This window comes from Dendropsophus ebraccatus, chromosome 1 (assembly GCF_027789765.1).
Source record: "Dendropsophus ebraccatus isolate aDenEbr1 chromosome 1, aDenEbr1.pat, whole genome shotgun sequence".
Taxonomy (NCBI): domain Eukaryota; kingdom Metazoa; phylum Chordata; class Amphibia; order Anura; family Hylidae; genus Dendropsophus; species Dendropsophus ebraccatus.
In genome coordinates, this window is record NC_091454.1 from 224,941,124 (window position 1) to 224,961,103 (window position 19,980).

The window sequence follows — 19,980 nt, forward strand, 5'->3', positions numbered from 1 at the left end:
CGCAAGGCCGGATGGACTTGCTGCGGCAGGCGACCCCCAGGTCGCTACCCCTGGCTTGGTTGCTAGTGACGGCAGGCGAGGCGTGGCAGGAGCAGTAGGCAGGAGATAGTGCCGGCAGAAGATAGTATACGTGCTTGCAGGTGGCGGACAGGACTCAGGAACAAAGGGAAGGCAGCGGGCAAGGACTAGGGACTAGGACTGAAGACAGGAACAAGGGACAAGGACTAAGGTCAAGGACAACAGGGAGCTGGGCCAAACGCTATGGGAAGCATATAGAGGCTCCAACACGAGGGGCAGGGCACGCTGGGATTTATAGGGAGTGATTGGGTGCAACTACCAATTAGGGACGGACTGGCCCTTTAAATCTGAGACAGCCGGCGCGCGCGCGCCGGCCGGCACAGTGAGAGACAGGAGCGGAGGAGAGGTGAGGCGCCCCCAGGGGCCGAACTAGCAGCAGCGCCGGGTCCCTTCACAAGGACCCCGGCGGCTGCATGGGGCAGGAGGAGGTCGCGGCGGCGGCCCGGAACACGGGACGCCGCCGCGGCCGTGACAGTACCCCCCCCCCCTTTGGCCTCCCCCTCTTTCTTGCCTGCAGATGGAGGCATCAGGCAAGTCTTGGTATTCCGCCGGTAGGCCGGATAAAGGCTTGGCGGGCTCGGGTGACAACATAGAGTACTTGGGCTGAGGTGACCTCAGACACTGGTTGGAACAGTCCTGACCCCAACTAAGAATCTTCCCGGTTCTCCAGTCCAGCTTAGGGGCATGTAATTGCAGCCAAAGGAGTCCCAGGAGGATGGTGGAAGAAGAATGGGGCAGGACGTAGAAGGAGATCTTTTCCAGATGTGAAGTGCCCACCTGGAGGACTAGAGGTGCGGTCTGGTAGTGCACATGGTCGGTAAGAATCTCGCCCGTGACCGAGGAGATAGTCAGGGGTCTGGCTAGTGGTGTCACGGGTAGCCGCCATCTCTGGACCAATGTAGCTGCAATAAAATTGCCTGCTGACCCAGAATCGAGAAAGGCAGTAGTCTGGTGAGTTTGTCCTGAGGGTGTCTGGATGGAGACTGGCACAGACAACTTCGGAGAGGTGGCATTCACACTCAGGGAGACCTCTCCCACCGGACCTAGGTGCTGAAGTTTCCCGGACGCTTGAGGACGTTGGGGACATCTCAGCCGAAAGTGATCCGAACCCCTGCAGTAGAGGCAGAAATTCAGCTCCAGACGACGAATTCTTTCATCAGGCGTCAGGTGAGCCCGTTCCACCTGCATAGGAATCTCAGGAGTCGACTGGGACTCCGGAACGTCAGGATTCTGGAAGACCGGCTCCAACTGGTGATGGCGACGGGACAGGCCTAGTCGCCGTTCATGCCAGACCTCCTCCTCTCTCTCAGAAAAACGAGTATCGACCCTGGTGGGCAGTAGGATGAGTTCGTTCAGGGAGGTAGGTAGGTCTCGGGCGGAAAGCATGTCTCTCACCCGACTGGACAGGCCCTTCTTGAAGGTGGCTATTAGAGCGGCCTCATTCCATTCTTATTCTGCCGCCAGGGTGCGGAACTGGATGGCGTAGTCACCAACAGAGGAAGTTCCTTGGGATAGGTTGAGGAGAGCAGTCTCAGCCGAAGAAGCACGGGCAGGTTCCTCAAAGACAGAGCGGAACTTGGCCAGGAAAATTCGGAGATTAGCAGCCACAGGATCATCACGGTCCCACAGCGGTGTGGCCCAGGCCAGAGCTCTACCTTCCAATAGGCTGATGAAAGCCACTTTAGAGCGCTCGGTGGCAAACTGACTGCTTAGAAGTTCGATATGCATGGTGCATTGGGTCAGGAATCCTCTGCACAACTTGGAGTCACCAGAGTATTTACTTGGGAGAGCCAGTCGAAGTGTAGAAAAAGCAGCAGGAGGTGGTGAGCGCTGGGCTGTAGTCTGCTGCTGTAAGGCGGCAGTGAGTTGCTGGATCTGCTGCGACTGTTGCTGGATTTGTTGCGCCTGTTGGGCGACCACTCGGGCTATGTCACGGATATCAGGCACCTCGCCGGGATCCATGGTTGGAGCCTACTGTAATGCCTGGAGTAGTGGATCCACTGGACCGTCACCAGCGATGGCACTAACCTCACCAGGGAGTGGAGTCTAAGGGGCCGCTGGTTTTCACCAGAGCCCGCCGCAAGGCGGGATGGACTTGCTGCGGCAGGCGACCCCCAGGTTGCTACCCCTGGCTTGGTTGCTAGTGACGGCAGGCGAGGCGTGGCAGGAGCAGTAGGCAGGAGATAGTGCCGGCAGAGGATAGTATACGTGCTTGCAGGTGGCGGACAGGACTCAGGAACAAAGGGAAGGCAGCGAGCAAGGACTAGGGACTAGGACTGAAGACAGGAACAAGGGACAAGGACTAAGGTCAAGGACAACAGGGAGCTGGGCCAAACGCTATGGGAAGCATATAGAGGCTCCAACACGAGGGGCAGGGCACGCTGGGATTTATAGGGAGTGATTGGGTGCAACTACCAATTAGGGACGGACTGGCCCTTTAAATCTGAGACAGCCGGCACGCGCGCGCCCTAGGAGGCGGGGACTCGCGCGCCGGCCGGCACAGTGAGAGACAGGAGCGGAGGAGAGGTGAGGCGCCCCCAGGGGCCGAACTAGCAGCAGCGCCTGGTCCCTGCACAAGGACCCCGGCGGCTGCATGGGGCAGGAGGAGGTCGCGGCTGCAGCCCGGAACACGGGACGCCACCGCGGCCGTGACATACAGGCAGCTGTCCCTACTCCTTGTATAACACACTATGCTAATAGTCCAGGCAGCCATCCCTACTCCTTGTATAACGCACTATGCTAATTATACAGGCAGCTATCCCTACTCCTTGTATAACACACTATGCTAATAATACAGGCAGCTGTCCCTACTCCTTGTATAATGCACTATGCTAATAGTACAGGCAGCTGTCCCTACTCCTTGTATAATGCACTACGCTAATAGTATGGACAGCTGTCCCTACTCCTTGTATAATGCACTACCCTAATAGTACAGGCAGCTGTCCCTACTCCTTGTATAACGCAGTACGCTAATGGTACAGGCAGCTGTCCCTACTCCTTGTATAACGCACTACCCTAATAGTACGGACAGCTGTCCCTACTCCTTGTTTAACGCACTACACTAATAGTACAGGCAGCTGTCCCTACTCCTTGTATAACACACTATGCTAATAGAACAGGCAGCTGTCTATACTTCTTGTATAACGCACTACCCTAATAATACAGGCAGCTGTCCCTACTCCTTGTATAACGCACTAACCTAATAGTACGGACGGCTGGCCCTACTCCTTGTATAACGCACTATGCTAATAGTACAGGCAGCTGTCCCTACTCCTTGTATAACGCCCTATGCTAATAGTACAGGCAGCTGTCCCTACTCCTTGTATAACGCCCTATGCTAATAGAACAGGCAGCTGTCTCTACTCCTTGTATAACGCACTATGCTAATAATACAGGCAGCTGTCCCTACTCCTTGTATAACGCACTACCCTAATAGTACGGACAGCTGTCCCTACTCCTTGTATAACACACTACGCTAATGGTACAGGCAGCTGTCCCTACTCCTTATATAACACACTATGCTAATAGTACAGGCAGCTGTCCCTACTCCTTGTATAACGCACTATGCTAATAATACAGGCAGCTGTCCCTACTCCTTGTATAACACACTATGCTAATAATACAGGCAGCTGTCCCTACTCCTTGTATAACGCACTATGCTAATAATACAGGCAGCTGTCCCTACTCCTTGTATAACGCACTATGCTAATAATACAGGCAGCTGTCCCCACTCCTTGTATAACGCACTATGCTATTAGTACAGGCAGCTGTCCCTGCTTCTTGTATAACACACTATGCTAATAGTACAGGCAGCTGTCCCCACTCCTTGTATAACGCACTATGCTAATAATACAGGCAGCTGTCCCTACTCCTTGTATAACGCACTATGCTATTAGTACAGGCAGCTGTCCCTGCTTCTTGTATAACACACTATGCTAATAGTACAGGCAGCTGTCCCCACTCCTTGTATAACGCACTATGCTAATAATACAGGCAGCTGTCCCTACTCCTTGTATAACGCACTATGCTAATAATACAGGCAGCTGTCCCCACTCCTTGTATAACGCACTATGCTAATAATATAGGCAGCTGTCCCCACTCCTTGTATAACACACTATGCTAATAGTACGGACAGCTGTCCCCACTCCTTGTATAACGCACTATGCAAATAGTTTTCATGTTTTCAGTAACGCACCATCTTTAAAGGGAACCAATCAGCCCAATTGGGTTGGTTTGGTTCCCTGGAGCGCTGTATAAAGCTCCTGTGCAGCACGAGGCACGTATCGGCCGTGGCAGCAACAGCTTTACACTTCAGAAAATGAATCAGCGCGCTCAGTAAGGATGATTGACAGGCAGAGGCCTGTTACTGATGCCCCTCTGCCTGCCAATCATCCCAATCCGAGTGCGCTGACAGGCAGAGAGCAGTGGCTGGACACAGGTGGGGAACTGGCCAGATGACTACCTGCCGCACACCCGGGTATTAAATTTCCTTTTCTCCAGTAGCTGCTGCCGCCATGGCTGATACGTGCCTCGGGCTGCACAGGAGCTTTATATAGGGATGCCGGAAACCAAATCAGCCCAACTGAGTTGATTGGTTCCCTTTAAAGTTGGCATAGGTTACATGTATATCTCTTAGCAAATCCGCTCAGGGATTAATCTGATTCTCAGCAAATTCTCTATGAGCTCTTTATGGGGAACTGTATCAAAGGCTTTGCTCAAAGGAGACCTGTCACCCCACGTGCCGGGGTGACAGGCTCCCGACCCCCCGTTACAGCCCCCTATACTCACCTGATCCCGCCGGTTCCCGCTTCCTGGTCCGGTCGGGTCACGGAGATATTAGTGCCCGATGCCCATAGAGAATGACGGAGCATCGGACTCCCCATCCATTCTCTATGAGCGTCGGACTCTCCTGTGAGCGCGCGCCGGGCTTCGGGCGCTCATATCTCCGTGACCCGACCGGATCAGGAAGCGGGACCCGGCGGGATCAGGTAAGTATAGGGGGCTGTAACAGGGGTCGGGAGCCTGTCACCCCGGCACGGGGGTGGCAGGTCCTTTTAAGTCCAGGTAGGCGATATCCACGGCACCTTCATCCAATACTGACATCGCTCAGTAAAGCCATGCTGGTTTGGAGCCATCAAGTTGTTGATACTTAGATGATCCATTATCTTCTTTTTTAGAAGAGTTTCCATAATTTTTACTACTACAGATGTCAGACTAACTGGCCTGTAGTTACTGGGCTCTTCTCTCCTCTCCTTTTTGTGGATGGGTATAACATTGTTTATTCAGTAGCAGTGGTAGTATTAGTCAGTATGTGGTGATATCAGGTACATCCTCTTCAATCTGACCCAGGGATAGAACGGTGCCGTCAGGGGAAAGCCAGTGCCGTGGTCCGTTTTTTGAACCACAATGCGGTTCCCGTGTATGGCGCCTTTCTATCCACGGGTACCGGGCTGGGGCTGAAGCACAGGAGGTGGGCCAGCCCGCCCCCCAGTGGGCGGAATCCCCCGCCCCTCTATTTTTCGGCTCCATTGATTCTATGTCATAAAGGGGAGAGAATTCCCTCCCACTGGGGGCGGGCTGGCCCGCCTCGTGTGCTTCAACCCTGGCCCAGTACCGGTGGATAGAATGGCGCTGTACACGGGAACTGGGCCGCGGTTCAAAAAACGGACCGCGGCATTGGCTTCCCGTTCTATCCTTGGGTCAGATTAAAGAGGATGTACCTGATAGTATATCCTCTTTAAGTGTACAGTGTTAAGCTATGTTCACACTACGTAAGTTTTGTAATAATCACGGCCATAGCAACGACGGCCGTTATTACTATGGAACTTATGTAGAGCTGCCTTCTAAGGAATCCTGGCCGGAGTGTATACACATTGACATGTCAGTTTTCTGCGGCCGCTATTCACTGAATACCGGCCGCAGAAAACCTGTCAATGCACACAATGGAGCGTGCGGTTCTGGTCGCACACTCCATTATGTGCAGCGGGGAATTTGGATGTGGGCGCTTGGATGTGCCCGCATCCAAATTCAGCAGCAGTGAAGGTGTTGATCTCTGACACTGGCCGTTCCGTGACCCGCCTGTCTCTTGTTGTGTGAACATGGCCTTATAATGCATAGAATATTGTCTTAATGATTTTACCACAAGTGCGTTGACTGAAGGCTAAGCCCCAAGAATGATTTCCTCTGGTGGCCCCAAGATACTCCAATCCAACATTGTGTGCAGGACTCCATATACACAGTGCATCTGTTAGAATAAAGCTGCTGACAGTGGCTTTGTTTGTGCAGAGAGTCTGTGGTGTTAGAAGCTTTGCTAAGTTTGGGTAAAATTTTGTTAACATTCGATAATTGAATCTTAACGTATTTAATTAAAACAGCAAAAACAATAGTAGCTACAATTCTGGGATTATTACAGAAGGGCAAATTTGTTAAAGCACGTTGTTGTAAAAGTGTAAAAATCGGATTATCATAATTTAAGAAAATGTAAATCAGCCAGTCACTCATCCAATCTCCGCCTTTCCTCTCCCCTCTGTCCCTATCGCTCTGTTAGGGCCCTATTCCACCGGACGATTATCGTTTGCATAATCGTTAACGATTAACGATCTCAAATGACCGCTATTGCGAAAGACCTGAAAACGTTCACTCATTTCCATGGAACGATAATCGTTACTTATGATCGTAATTGCGATTGTTTTTTCTTCGCTATTTATTCGCTATTGCGTTCGTATCTATTGCAAACGACCGAACGATGTCTTATTTAATGCAAACGATTTGCTAACGTTTTGCGAACGAGCAATGATAAAAATAGGTCCAGGTCTTATAAAGCAATCAACGATTTCTCGTTAGGTCGTTAATCGTTAACTGCATTTCAACCGAACGATTATAGTTTAGATTCGAACGATTTAACGATAATTTGAACGATAATCGTTCGGTGGAATAGGGCCCTTAGTCTCTCCTTGCTCTGCTGTAACTGCCTGCTGCCATTCTGCTCTCTTCTCCACACACAGCCGACTGGCCACCTCCATTACTGAACCTCCTTTTATAGAGGGGGGGGGGAGGTGCTGACATCACAGATGGGCCTGCAGCTGATTGGACGGGCACTAGGGATTATGGTTAATCCCTTTCTCCTGCCCAGTGGGGCTCCAGACAGCATGCGTTGCTGTAGAACGAATTTTGATTTGCGGGATTTGCTTCGCTCATCTCTAGTGAAAAATACAGGGTGGCCAGAAGTATGGATACAACCTGATAAAATGGAAGTGGTTGCTGATATCACCTTACCGTTTGTGGCATATTAGTACATGGTAGGTGGGAAAGAACAATGTTGTGCTCATTTTTAACATAGCTTTATTCATTATCAAGTTAACACATTTGGTATATGGAGTAGCAACAGTAACCCACTAAAGGATGTGCTCAAAGTGGCGCCCATTGTGTTGAATTATCAACGTGATTCTCTTCTCCCACTCTTGACACACCAAGAGCCATACCGCAGAAGAAATGCTACCACATGCCTCCCGTATCCGTTGTTTCAGGTGCCCCACATCCTGGATCTTCACAAACTGCACCATAGTTTTCAAATGGTCCCAGAGATATAATTCCCAGGGAGTGAGATCTGGAGACCTTGGGGACCGTTCCACTGGGTCAAGGTGGCCAATCCACTTCCAAGGAAACTGTTCATTGAGGAACGTTCAGACCTCACATCCGTAATGTGGTGGTGCACCATTTTGTTGGAAGAACTCAGGGAATGTGCCGGCTTCAGTGCACAGAGAGGGAAACACATCACATAGCAATTGCTATGCAGTGGAATTTAAATTTCCATTGATGAAGAATGGCCCCACTATCTTCATACTCCATATACCAAACCTGAGGGCACTCACCGATGAGTTGCAGTATCCTTTATTCCAAATGCAGTTAAAATGAAGGGAAACAGATCACTCATGGCAGGTGTTTTTTCTTTAACTTCACTGTTTACATAAAAGTTTGCCTCATCACTGAACAGAACCTTCTGTGTAAACTGTGGGTCCTATTCAAGTTGTTGTGTTGCCCACTCTTCAAATTAAACGCGCCGGTCCAGATTATCCTTGGTTAGATGTTGTAACAGCTCGATCTTGTAAGGGTCCTTGTTGGTTAACCTTTGTGATATGTCAATGGTTGTAACAATAAGAAATGTGTCAACAGCTCGATAAGGAATAAAGCTACATTAAAAATGAGCACACCATTGTTTTTCTTGTGCAATTCTCTATGTGTTTGATGTATCACATGACCACCTTCCCATTGAAAAAAGTAAAGTTGAAACCAAAATGGTGGCTTTGCAGATGGCGGCCATGGGCGTCACCCGGCCTCAAATGTTTTACTCCTCCCATTCCACAAACGGAAAGATGATATAAGAAACCACTTCCATTTTATCAGGGTGTATCCATACTGATGGCCCACCTTGTACTACGGTAGTGGGACAGATGAGGGGAAGGGGGGGGGTTAATGGAACAGAATGTTCCTCACATAACTCCAGACCCGATTTCACTGACTCCTTGGGAAAGTAGCACCTTTGATTCCTAGATGTGTCCTCCTGCAGGAGAATTATTATAAATTACTGACAAGAAGGTATAAAATACCTGAATGGTTATTTGCTTATATCTATCCCCTACTAACAAATGCTTGAGGTGCTTTTTGCAGACCGTCTCTCTATCCCGTGTTTGGTGCGATTGGCCTTCTGGAAACACGTTAAATCTGCTTTTCACTTATTAGTTAGCATGTTTTTGCCCTTTGACCTTGCATAAAAGAGACCAATCACAGCGGTTCTGATATCCGTATTTCTTAAGCTGTATATTATAGGGTTCATCAGGGGGGTGCCGACAGTGTTGAGGAGGGATAACAATTTGTTCGCCTTTGCCAATTGATCTTTGGAAGAAGATATATACACGGCAATAAGAGAGCCATAGTATGTGCAGACAACAGCGAGGTGGGAGCTACAGGTATAGAAGGCCTTGTGTCTGCCAGAGGAGGAGGAAATCTTCAGGATAGTGATAAAAATATAACAATAAGTCACGACAATGAAAAGAAATGGAGGTGGAACCAATACGCTGGAAGACAAGGTGGCTAACATATTGATGACTGAAACATCTGAACATGACAGACTTAGAATGGGAGCAAAGTCACAAAAGTAATGGTCAATGATATTAGAGCCACAGAAATGTAACAAGGTCATCCTTAGAGTAATGATGAGAGTCGACCCATGTCCCAAAAGCCAACTAGACATGGCGATTCCATGCTGAAGTCTGGGCTTCATAATTTGAGCATAGTGCAACGGCCTGCAGATGGCCAGATAGCGGTCATAGGACATAACTGTAAGAAGGAGACACTCCGTACTGGCGGTTCCACCAAAGATCTGAAACTGAGTAAGGCAAGCCGACACTGAGATGGGTCCACCATGTGTCCAGATGGTATACAACACATTCGGGAGGATGTCTACAGTGAATAAAATATCTGACAGAGATAAATGGCACAAGAAAAAGTACATAGGGGAATGGAGGTGGTGGCAGATGATCACAAGAACAATGAGGAACATGTTCAGGATGAACGTTATTACGTGGATTAGAAATAAAAGGAGAAAAAGTCCAAATTTATAGGTTTTAAGATCCAAAAATCCAACAAGGAAGAAATGAGTGGTTGAGTTATCTGAATCCATTACTTGGGGGAGAGTCTTTACTTTATTGGATGAGGCAAAAAACACGTACTGTACACCCAAAACTGCAAGTTGCCAAGATCAGCTCCAGCCTAATACAAGTACCTGTTTACATGGGAAGTCTTATCGTAATATATGGTCCACGTGGAAACTCCAAACTCGAAAGCAAGGACTTCGGTGGAGAAAGAATTAAGGGGTCAATGGGGCCCAATACCTGATTTAGTTTATAGGGACAAATAGGGAAGAAAAGAAATGAGTCAAGCCGTTGGGACTATGTCTACTTTACTATTTTTATGTTATTATTAGGGGATGGACAGTACTTTGGATTTTTTGTTCTTTACACATGTCTTCTTAAACTTCATGTCTACATCTTGTTTTTTCAATATACAATAGAAAAGAAATTTAAACTTTGATATGGGATAAGTTTACATTTACTAAGATTTTAATATTTTTTTTGGAACATATTATGCAAATGTTCCCATAATGTTTAAAAAAAAAGGCAAAATAAAATACAAGAAAAAAATCTCTGCTGATAATGCTTCAAAAACATGAAGTGTGAACAGACCCTAGTTACATGTTACATGACTCATTGCGCATTGTACAGACAAACCACATCCGTTCCATGGTTAGCTGGGGCCCATACTCTGGTTATTTTCTTAGGATTGCACCAACCATTCTTTATCATCTCTTCAAGGTGATGCACATCAGGTTTAGATTATAATTATAGAATTTTTATGTGTCCAACAAAAACTTTAAAAGAAAAATGTAACTCCAGACCGGTCCAGGATTGTTTCCAAATAACAAAGAAAATAGAAGAATCTGTAAAAGCTGTGACACTGCATTCAAACATTGGAGCAAATAATCTATCCTTCCCCAGCTCCTTAAGATATAAGAACATAGCATTGAAGAACTTATCGCTCTGTCAAGATAATAATAATTCATGAAAATCCGAAGACACCTTTATATGTTCACGGTGGTGTGGATGATAGTCTGCTGTGAAATGAGGAGGGACCCCGGGGGAGATGGTAATAAGATGCGTGCAGACATCTATTTCTTCTGCTTCAGGGATTATTTAATGCAGGGATATTTTTGTCTTGTTTTGTAAGATTAAAATATGAGCAGCTGTAATGTAATGCTGAGAGCAATAGAGCTTCTTACCTCATTTCTATAGATACCTCTTATTTCAATCTAGTCATCCAGTGCTGAGATATAAGTATAAGAAAAAGCCAAAAGGGCTCTACCCTGGGCTAAAAAAGCTCAGCAATATGTTTAGCCCCTTCTCTCCTAACTAATTAGTTTACAGCTGGGCCAGGCGGAACATATCGGCTTCTACCCGCCCTTATGTGAGTCTTAACTCTGTGGTCGTATATTGATGGCCCTGGGGGAGATGGTTAAAAATAAAGGGGCTAAACATTGCTGAGCCGTGTTTTGCAGCCTATTAAAGTGTCCTTTGGGCCCTATCCCCAAATTTACATATTATTTCTAAAACTTATATCTCAGCACTGGAGCACTAGATTGCAATAAGAGTGGAATCTATGGATTCAGAATAAGAAGCTTTATTGCTCACTGCTTTTAGTTTATGTGATAAAAGCTGTGAAAAAACGAAATCAGGGCCAACATATGGCTATGCTAATAAATATTTTTCCAACTTTACCACACAAATATATATATATGGTAGGATGAAAGACGCCACCTAAAAAATATACTTGAAGTAGCAGCAGCAGAAATATAAGTGCCACTGCTATCGACTGAACAAGAGAACATGAAGGATAAAGTTAAGAAAGGCCAGGTGTAAGGAGAAGGGGAAGGGGGGGGGGGGGTATACAGGCATAGAAAAAAAAAAAGAAGATCAGGGATCAGACTCTATGAGAAGACCGAAGATTGGACTGCATGTAGGTGAGTAGCATACCTACAGCAGTCTAGGTAAGCGATCAGGACCCCCGCAATCACGCTACGATTGTCCAGATCGGTGATAGGAGATGCTCCTATAGTCTCCAATATTGCATCCTAGTAAGTCTTAAGGTTGGGGCAATGCATCCAGATATGAGAAAGATTGCCCCCAAGCAGCTCGCACCGCCAACATTTACATATGGGGATAACATTCGTTGGGGTCTATGTGTTCAGACCCTGACCACTCAGGAGAATGAGCCATGAGAAGTCAGCACTTAGCTAATCTTGGGTTCCTGTCATATTTCCAAGGAAGCTTAACAATGTAATTCTATCGGGCTGTCAAAGACACAGACCTAAGAGAGAGGCTTGTGGCAACACAATACTCCACATAATGTGCACTGACATCAATCCACTTATGATGAGACTCCACCTCTTCTATTCGGAAAAACAGAAGTTTTATGAAAAATATAGGCAACATTTGGAAATACCGAGTGGGTAATGGTGTGAGGTAATGTGGATTCCTTTCCTTAGCTAGGCAGTGGGGCCAGGTCTGGTTTAGATAATGTAGATGGGGTTAGAAGGGGTGAATGTGGTCCTGGCAGTACCTCTTGCTGAGTCTATGCCCGGTAGCAGGGGCTAGAGCATGGGTCTCAAAACTGCGGCCCACCAACAGCTGGAGGGCCGCAGTTTGGAGACCTGTGGGCTAGAGTGTGCTCCGCTCTGTTCAGATGTTTGTTAATGGGAACCAAGGGGGTTGAGGGTGTTTCATTCTCTACATTTGACCACATTAAGCTGATCTTTGCCTGCTTATCTCCTAAGGTTTTGTGTGTGTGTGTGCGTGTGTGTGTGTGTGTGTGTGGGGGGGGGGGGGTAGGCTTGTGGGTTCTTTTTGGAAATTTCACAAAGGTAGAAGAAGATATTTAAAATGAGTATAGTGGGAAGATCATTCTATGTAATAGAACTTTGCAGATGGTATCGCTGAGGCTACAGTACTACATCTGTGTTGATTGGATATCTATGAAGAAGGCTTCAACGGGGAAGATTGCCCTTATTTACTTCTTTGTATCTTGTAGAGCCTTTTCTCTGTTTTAGTATTTGGCTTCTTGTGGTACATTTTTCTTTGTGTTTGTCTTTTGCTTTATCACTTAAAGTGTACTTATAACTTAACGACACTAGTCGTTATAACTAGTGTCGTTATAACTTTCAAAATCTAAATCAACAGTAGATGTAATGAAAAGCAAGTTTGCCATTTTTTTGTTGTTGTTATCATAGGGTAAAACAAAGCTAAACTTATCAGAAATCCAGGTCCAATCTCCTGAAGGCAGCTATATAACAGCTAGGTTATACTTACTGTTTCCTGGTCCAGTCTCCTGAAGGCTGCTATATACCAGCTATACTTACTGTATCCAGGTCCAGTCTCTTGAAGGCTGCTATATAACAGCTATACTTACTGTATCCAGGTCCAGTCTCCTGAAGGCAGCTATATAACAGCTATACTTACTGTATCCAGGTCCAGTCTCCTGAAGGCTGCTATATAAAAGCTATACTTACTGTATCCAGAGCCAGTCTCCTGAAGGCAGCTATATAACAGCTATACTTATTGTATCCAGAGCCAGTCTCCTGAAGGCAGCTATATAACAGCTATACTTACTGTATCCAGGTCCAGTCTCCTGAAGGCAGCTATATAACAGCTATACTTACTGTATCCAGGTCCAGTCTCCTGAAGGCTGCTATATAACAGCTATACTTACTGTATCCAGGTCCAGTCTCCTGAAGGCAGCTATATAACAGCTATACTTACTGTATCCAGAGCCAGTCTCCTGAAGGCAGCTATATAACAGCTATACTTACTTGTATCCAGGTCCAGTCTCCTGAAGGCTGCTATATAACAGCTATACTTACTGTATCCAGGTCCAGTCTCCTGAAGGCAGCTATATAACAGCTATACTTACTATATCCAGGTCCAGTCTCCTGAAGGCAGCTATATAACAGCTATACTTACTATATCCAGGTCCAGTCTCCCGAAGGCAGCTATATAACAGCTATACTTACTATATCCAGGTCCAGTCTCTTGAAGGCTGCTATATAACAGCTATACTTACTATATCCAGGTCCAGTCCCCTGAAGGCAGCTATATAACAGCTATACTTACTGTATCCAGGTCTAGTCTCCTGAAGGCTTCTATATAACAGCTATACTTACTGTATCCAGGTCTAGTCTCCTGAAGGCAGCTATATAACAGCTATGCTATACTTACTGTTTCCAGGTCCAGTCTCCTGAAGGCAGCTATATAACAGCTAGGCTATACTTACTGTTTCCAGGTCCAGTCTCCTGAAGGCAGCTATATAACAGCTATACTTACTGTATCCTGGCCCAGTCTCCTGAAGGCAGCTATATAACAGCTATACTTACTGTATCCAGGTCTAGTCTCCTGAAGGCAGCTATATAACAGCTATACTTACTGTATCCAGGTCTAGTCTCCTGAAGGCAGCTATATAACAGCTATACTTACTGTATCCAGAGCCAGTCTCCTGAAGGCTGCTATATAACAGCTATGCTATACTTACTGTTTCCAGGTCCAGTCTCCTGAAGGCAGCTATATAACAGCTAGGCTATACTTACTGTTTCCAGGTCCAGTCTCCTGAAGGCAGCTATATAACAGCTATACTTACTGTATCCAGGTCCAGTCTCCTGAAGGCAGCTACATAACAAAGCTATATTTACTGTATCTGGATCCATTCTCCTGAAGGCAGCTATATAACAGCTATACTTACTGTATTCAGGTCCAGTCTCCTTAAGGCGGCTATATAACAGCTATACTTACTGTATCCAGGTCCAGTCTCCTGAAGGCAGCTATAAACCAGCTATACTTACTGTATTCAGGTCCAGTCTCCTTAAGGCGGCTATATAACAGCTATACTTACTGTATCCAGGTCCAGTCTCCTGAAGGCAGCTACATAACAAAGCTATATTTACTGTATCTGGATCCATTCTCCTGAAGGCAGCTATAAACCAGCTATACTTACTGTATTCAGGTCCAGTCTCCTTAAGGCGGCTATATAACAGCTATACTTACTGTATCCAGGTCCAGTCTCCTGAAGGCAGATATATAACAGCTTTACTTATAATAGCTATACAGCTCCTCTGCATTGCTCAACACAAAACAAAACAAAACAAAACAAAAACCATTATACTCACCTAATCCTGGCATGTTTCGGGGTCCTCTACCTTCTGATGTTCTCTCTTTTCTCTCAGCCTTATGAAGAGCAAAACACCAGCAGGCGCACTGACGTCATCTCACAGCACCTGCTGGGGAGAGTGATGAGGGAGAAGATGAGCATAGCAGGCGGTGGTGGCCTGTGCTGCCAAGGGAAGCTCAGCTGAGCTTAGTCTGGTGGGGGCTTGAGGGCATTGGCAGTCTGGGCAGGTAACGGGCGCTCAGCTGAGGTGGTGGGCGGGTGATAGTTGCCCATCGGGAAGGGGGAAGCGGGGGGCTGAGGCTGCTGAGTGAGGTCCCAGGGGTGCCACCAGCGCCCTCTAGTTGTCAGCGCCCAGTTCGGTCGCCTGGCCTTTCGCTAGAGCCAGCCCTGCTGTCAATCACATGAGTGCCTTCTCTGTGAGCGCTCAGATGGCCTGGGAAACAGAGGACTTCCTTTTTTCTGAATCTAAATTGCAAACTTGCTTTATTTCACATACAGTATACTGTTAATTTATATTTAGAATGTTATAACGACAGTGACACTTTAAGTAAACCATAATGGTTTTTCTGAGTAAAAGTCACACAGAGATCAAAACCACTTCAAACCACATCTCAATGCAGAAAAGAATGTGGTTTCGAGGGCACTTTATACACTCCTCAATATTTCAACACAAAGACGGAAAAATTGTGAAATCATGGAAACCCTAAGACATGCTAATACTATGGAAACGAAAAAGAGAAAGAAAAAAATGTATTTAGTGTTAAGGGTGAATGTTAAAAAAAATCTCGATTTATTTAGTATTAAGGGTAAATGTACTTGGGCACACAAAGCATTGAGATCTACTGTTGGCAGCTTTCTTGCAGACCAATACTGTCCTACATGTGCCTGATAGGAGACAAGTCTGGTGACGGGGCAGGCCATGTTAGCACATTTAGACCACACAGACTACTCACGGTTATATAAGCAATGCGCACCCTGGCATTGTCTTGTTATAAAATGGATCCTGGGACACTTAGTAGAAATGGTCATACCACCGGTTCCACAACCATATCAATTTAACGAGACGATGTTACAACATCAAGAAGGACAAGGCATAAGGTTATGGGTAGAGATGAGCGAACCGGGTTCGGGTTCAAGTCGATCCGAACCCGAACGATCGGCATTTGATTAGCGAGGGCTGCTGCACTTGGATAAAGCCCTAAAGTTGTCTGGAAAACATGGATACAGCCAATGACTATATCCATGTTTTCCACATAGCCTTAGGGCTTTATCCAAGTTCAGCAGCCACCGCTAATCAAATGCCGAAAGTTCCGGTTTGGATGGACTCCAGCATGCTCCAGGTTCACTCATCTCTAGTTATGAGTCTTTAGCGATGAGTCATACTTTTTGTCTTGAACACATTGTTAGCTGGAGATTTGTCTGGAGACCACATGGACAATGTCATGAACTGGCAGTACAAGGGAACATCTCACTGGTCCTACTCCTGGGACTATGGTGTGGGATTGCATAATCCATGGTAACTGGACTGCTCTAGTCTTCCTTCCAGATACAGTAACAGCTAAGAGTTAGATTGGTTTGTTTTTTGTTGGAGTCTGATTGGTTTTGTTTTTGGTCGGAACAGAAACTACCGACACCAATTGTAATGACTGGGAATGAGCTGTTATCACACCCGGTCTCCTATAGTGTAGATCACTATGCATTATGGGTTTTAATGTCTTTATGCCGATGAGAGCATAGGGGCTGGCCTGATCTTCCTCCTCTACAGTGTCTTCTTATGGGACTGAATGGGAGAGAAAAGGATACTGCGTCACATGTGCACCGGCAACCTTTTCATTGGTTGGAAAGCATCACCTGACTGGCTAAACAAGCTGGTGCAACCAATGAAAAATATGCCGGTGTGCATGTGCACCAGTATCCTTTCCTCTCCCATTCATTACAGAAGAACCAGGAAGTGAGGTAGATCTGAACGACTGGAGCTGTCAGGGACTGCGTCCGGCGGAAGATTCAAATGGCGACTCAGGACGGATGGTAAGTATGAAATGTATGTTTGTCAGTCTTTTTTTTTCAGCGTCAGAGTTGTCTTTTAAGCTAATACGACACTATCCTCATCTATTCTACATGTTATTTCTGTATTTTTCTATTTTACTTCTTTTTCTCTATAGATACAATCCTTAATAATTAATCTCAGATTGTTTAGATATTATAACAAACTATTTATTAATTTTAATCCAATTGGAACAAATGAGACTCAAGATACAAAGACTGGCTATCCTCCCTAGACGTGTGTTACCTGGCAGCTTGTCTCCATATCCTATATAAGTATCAGTGCAGTCATAGTCTGATGTCTGATGACCGGATAAGATCTCTGCCACCCTGGATTCACACTTTTTAGAACTGTTTTAGATCACAAAATTCTGTATCTGATGCTACGGTAATGTTCATAGCAATTTTCTCAAACACGCAGCGCTTATTGCTCCTATTTTTTGTGTGTGAAATTTTTGGTATTTTTTCTCATTAAATGCAGCATGCTCTGGGTATGGCGTTTTTCTTCCGGTATTTTCTTTTCCTTAGAGTGTCCTAAAAGAATTGTGGCTGCTTCTTAAGAATAAAATTGAGACTTATTAAATATAAAATAATTTGTAAATGAATATGAAGAACCAAACCCTACATGATGTAAGTATTGTTCTGTCTTGTCACCAACCTTCCACAATTTTTTTTTTCTAACTGTGTGAAAAAAAAAAAAAAAAAATCTTCATACTGTTTATTGTTATATTGGATCATACAGAACTGATGGTTGATACTGGTGTCCATTAGTCCAATCCAGTATTTTACTAACCAACATGTAAAGAATTCCTTTATTTAATTTTATCCTCTCTTTTTTTGTAATAAAACAATTGCTGGGAGCCAGGGGGTGTTAAAATGGAGTGACATATTTTGTACCACTTAGGCACTTATCACGGTGGCCAGGATTGGTATGTGCCCTCCCCTGGATGTACCAACACACACTTCTTTAAGTTAGGACAGGTGCAGGTATGGTGTAGGTGTAAAGGAACCACAGAGTCTAGCAATTAACTTAACCATGGAAATGTTTACTGTAAATTCTTCTTAAAGGCACAGGCGATGAACAGTACCTGCGACCATGGGGATGAAGTCTGCCTTTTGCTGTCTTGTGGGCATGGAGTAACACACAATCAGGGACGTAGGCCCCTCTTTTGGGTAAGCTTTGTGACGGGGTGACCCCTTTAGGAATCCTAGTGCTGCCAGCATTGTTCTTGTCTTGAAATGTGCTTAGGTGACAGCTGACTGGGTTAGAGTACCTCATGCAGACTCTAGCAGGGTGAAGAAGAAGACTTTAGCCTCTCAGTGTGAATAGGTTTTTTCCCTGTCTCTTTGTAGCCTCACAGTGCTTTCTAGAAGTACATGGCTAGTTCTGGAACTCTTTTAATGCAAAAAAATGAAGTACCTCCCTTTCTGGAACTTTACTCAACTACTCTCACTCCAATCTCTTCTACCCCAAACTGGTTTTATTTCAGCTGTTATACCTCCAGAAGGCTTTAAGATTGGGGGAAAAGCACCCTGTGACACAAAATAAGGCCTCTGCTAGGTTAGTAGTTAGAGAAGGGCCCTGCATGAGGTACTTTGACAGGGATTGTTCTTAACCAGCTTAGATAATTTCCGCATATGATAATATAAATTATACAATCAATAGTATCATAGTTACATGGGGTATCATAACAATGATCTATCAGCAATATCTTGACAAATAACTACTCTATTGAATTCTTCTGTTTTGTGTGATCTAACAGAGTAAAATAAAAAAAATTAATCAAATAAAGAAGATAAAAGTGGTATATGGTGTTATACTGTGTCAGTGTGCTATCAAAGGTTGTTATTTTCATTACTATACAGCTATGCTCTTGCAGGTGAATAATGTGACTCTGGTCTCTGAGTTTTTTCTGTTAGGATTTCAAGTCAACCGAGATGTAAGAAATATCCTGTTCTGTCTTCTCCTGGTGGTTTACTGGGGGACAATGTGTGGGAACCTCCTGATTATCACCCTGGTGTTCACCAGCAAGATCCTCCACACCCCAATGTACTTCTTCATCTCACAGCTCTCCATCACTGACATTTTATTATCTACAGATATTGTCCCCAACCTGCTCCACGTCCTACTGAATAATGGGGCCACCATCACTTATATTGGTTGTATCACTCAGTTATATTTCTTCTGTGCCTCAGAAGCTTCTGAGTGTGTCCTCCTAGCTGTGATGTCCTATGACAGATATGTGGCCATCTGTAATCCCCTCCGGTACTCCTCCATCATGACCAGTAGACATTGTGTGATATTGGCCGCCATCTGTTGGGTGTCTGCATTTTCTTCTGTTTTAGATTTCATCAGAGCGATTACAAAGCTAAATTTCTGTGGGCCCAATATCATTGACCATTTATTCTGCGACACTCTGCCCTTGCTAGAACTTTCCTGTTCTGACACCTTCCATGTTCACTTGGAGATGTATGTAATAAGTATTGCCTTTACCTTCATTCCAACCATAATCATAGTGGTGTCTTATACTTATATAGTTTCAGCAATCTTAAGGATCCCATCTAGTATCAGTAGACAGAAAGCCTTCTCCACCTGTAGCTCCCACCTCATTGTGGTTTCCATTTACTACGGGACGATGTTCAGTGTTTATATTGTCCCAACAAAAGGCAGAACCCTCTCCACAAGTAAAATCCTCTCCCTGCTATATACTGTGTTTACTCCTTTGGTCAACCCCATTATATATAGTCTGAGGAATAAAGACATTGGGAAAGCCGTATATCATAGACTACATAAGCGGGTGACCTGGTAAATTACAAATATTATTTACAACCCTGAGAATGACCCTACAGATATGGGGGACATCAGCTTAACTGTTGTCCTTTATTTTATCTGGAAAGGTTTCATCATCCCCTTTCTGATATGAAATGTTGGGTATGGGTGCATGGGGTAGATCTATACAGTAGATGACACCGTCATCAGTGATCAATTGGACAGTTAAAGCAAAAAATCTGTCCACACCCATTTTTTTAGCCAGGGAGGGGGGTTATAAAAGAAATAAGATTGCTGTTTCTTCCCCCGATCCATCGCTGGTG

At 45.3% G+C, this 19,980-nt stretch overlaps 1 protein-coding gene across 1 annotated transcript; it reads left to right on the plus strand.

Moving 5' to 3' along the window:
* The first annotated feature begins 9,304 nt into the window (after positions 1-9,304).
* On the plus strand, positions 9,305-19,697 carry LOC138785282 (olfactory receptor 1J2-like). Its single transcript, XM_069961088.1, has 4 exons — positions 9,305-9,467; positions 16,252-16,338; positions 16,784-16,872; positions 18,768-19,697. Exons 1-4 carry the CDS (start codon positions 9,305-9,307, stop codon positions 19,695-19,697), a joined length of 1,269 nt encoding a protein of 422 aa, XP_069817189.1.
* Positions 19,698-19,980: the final 283 nt, after the last annotated feature.

Bases quoted from the DNA above. Each gene is read 5' to 3' on its own strand.
- LOC138785282 (XM_069961088.1), top strand. From the start codon at position 9,305: ATGTCCCAAAAGCCAACTAGACATGGCGATTCCATGCTGAAGTCTGGG. The intron at 9,468-16,251 runs GTAAGGCAAGCC...ACACATTGTTAG, and splicing joins CACCAAAGATCTGAAACTGA to CTGGAGATTTGTCTGGAGAC. The intron at 16,873-18,767 runs GTAAGTATGAAA...ATGCTCTTGCAG, and splicing joins ATGGCGACTCAGGACGGATG to GTGAATAATGTGACTCTGGT.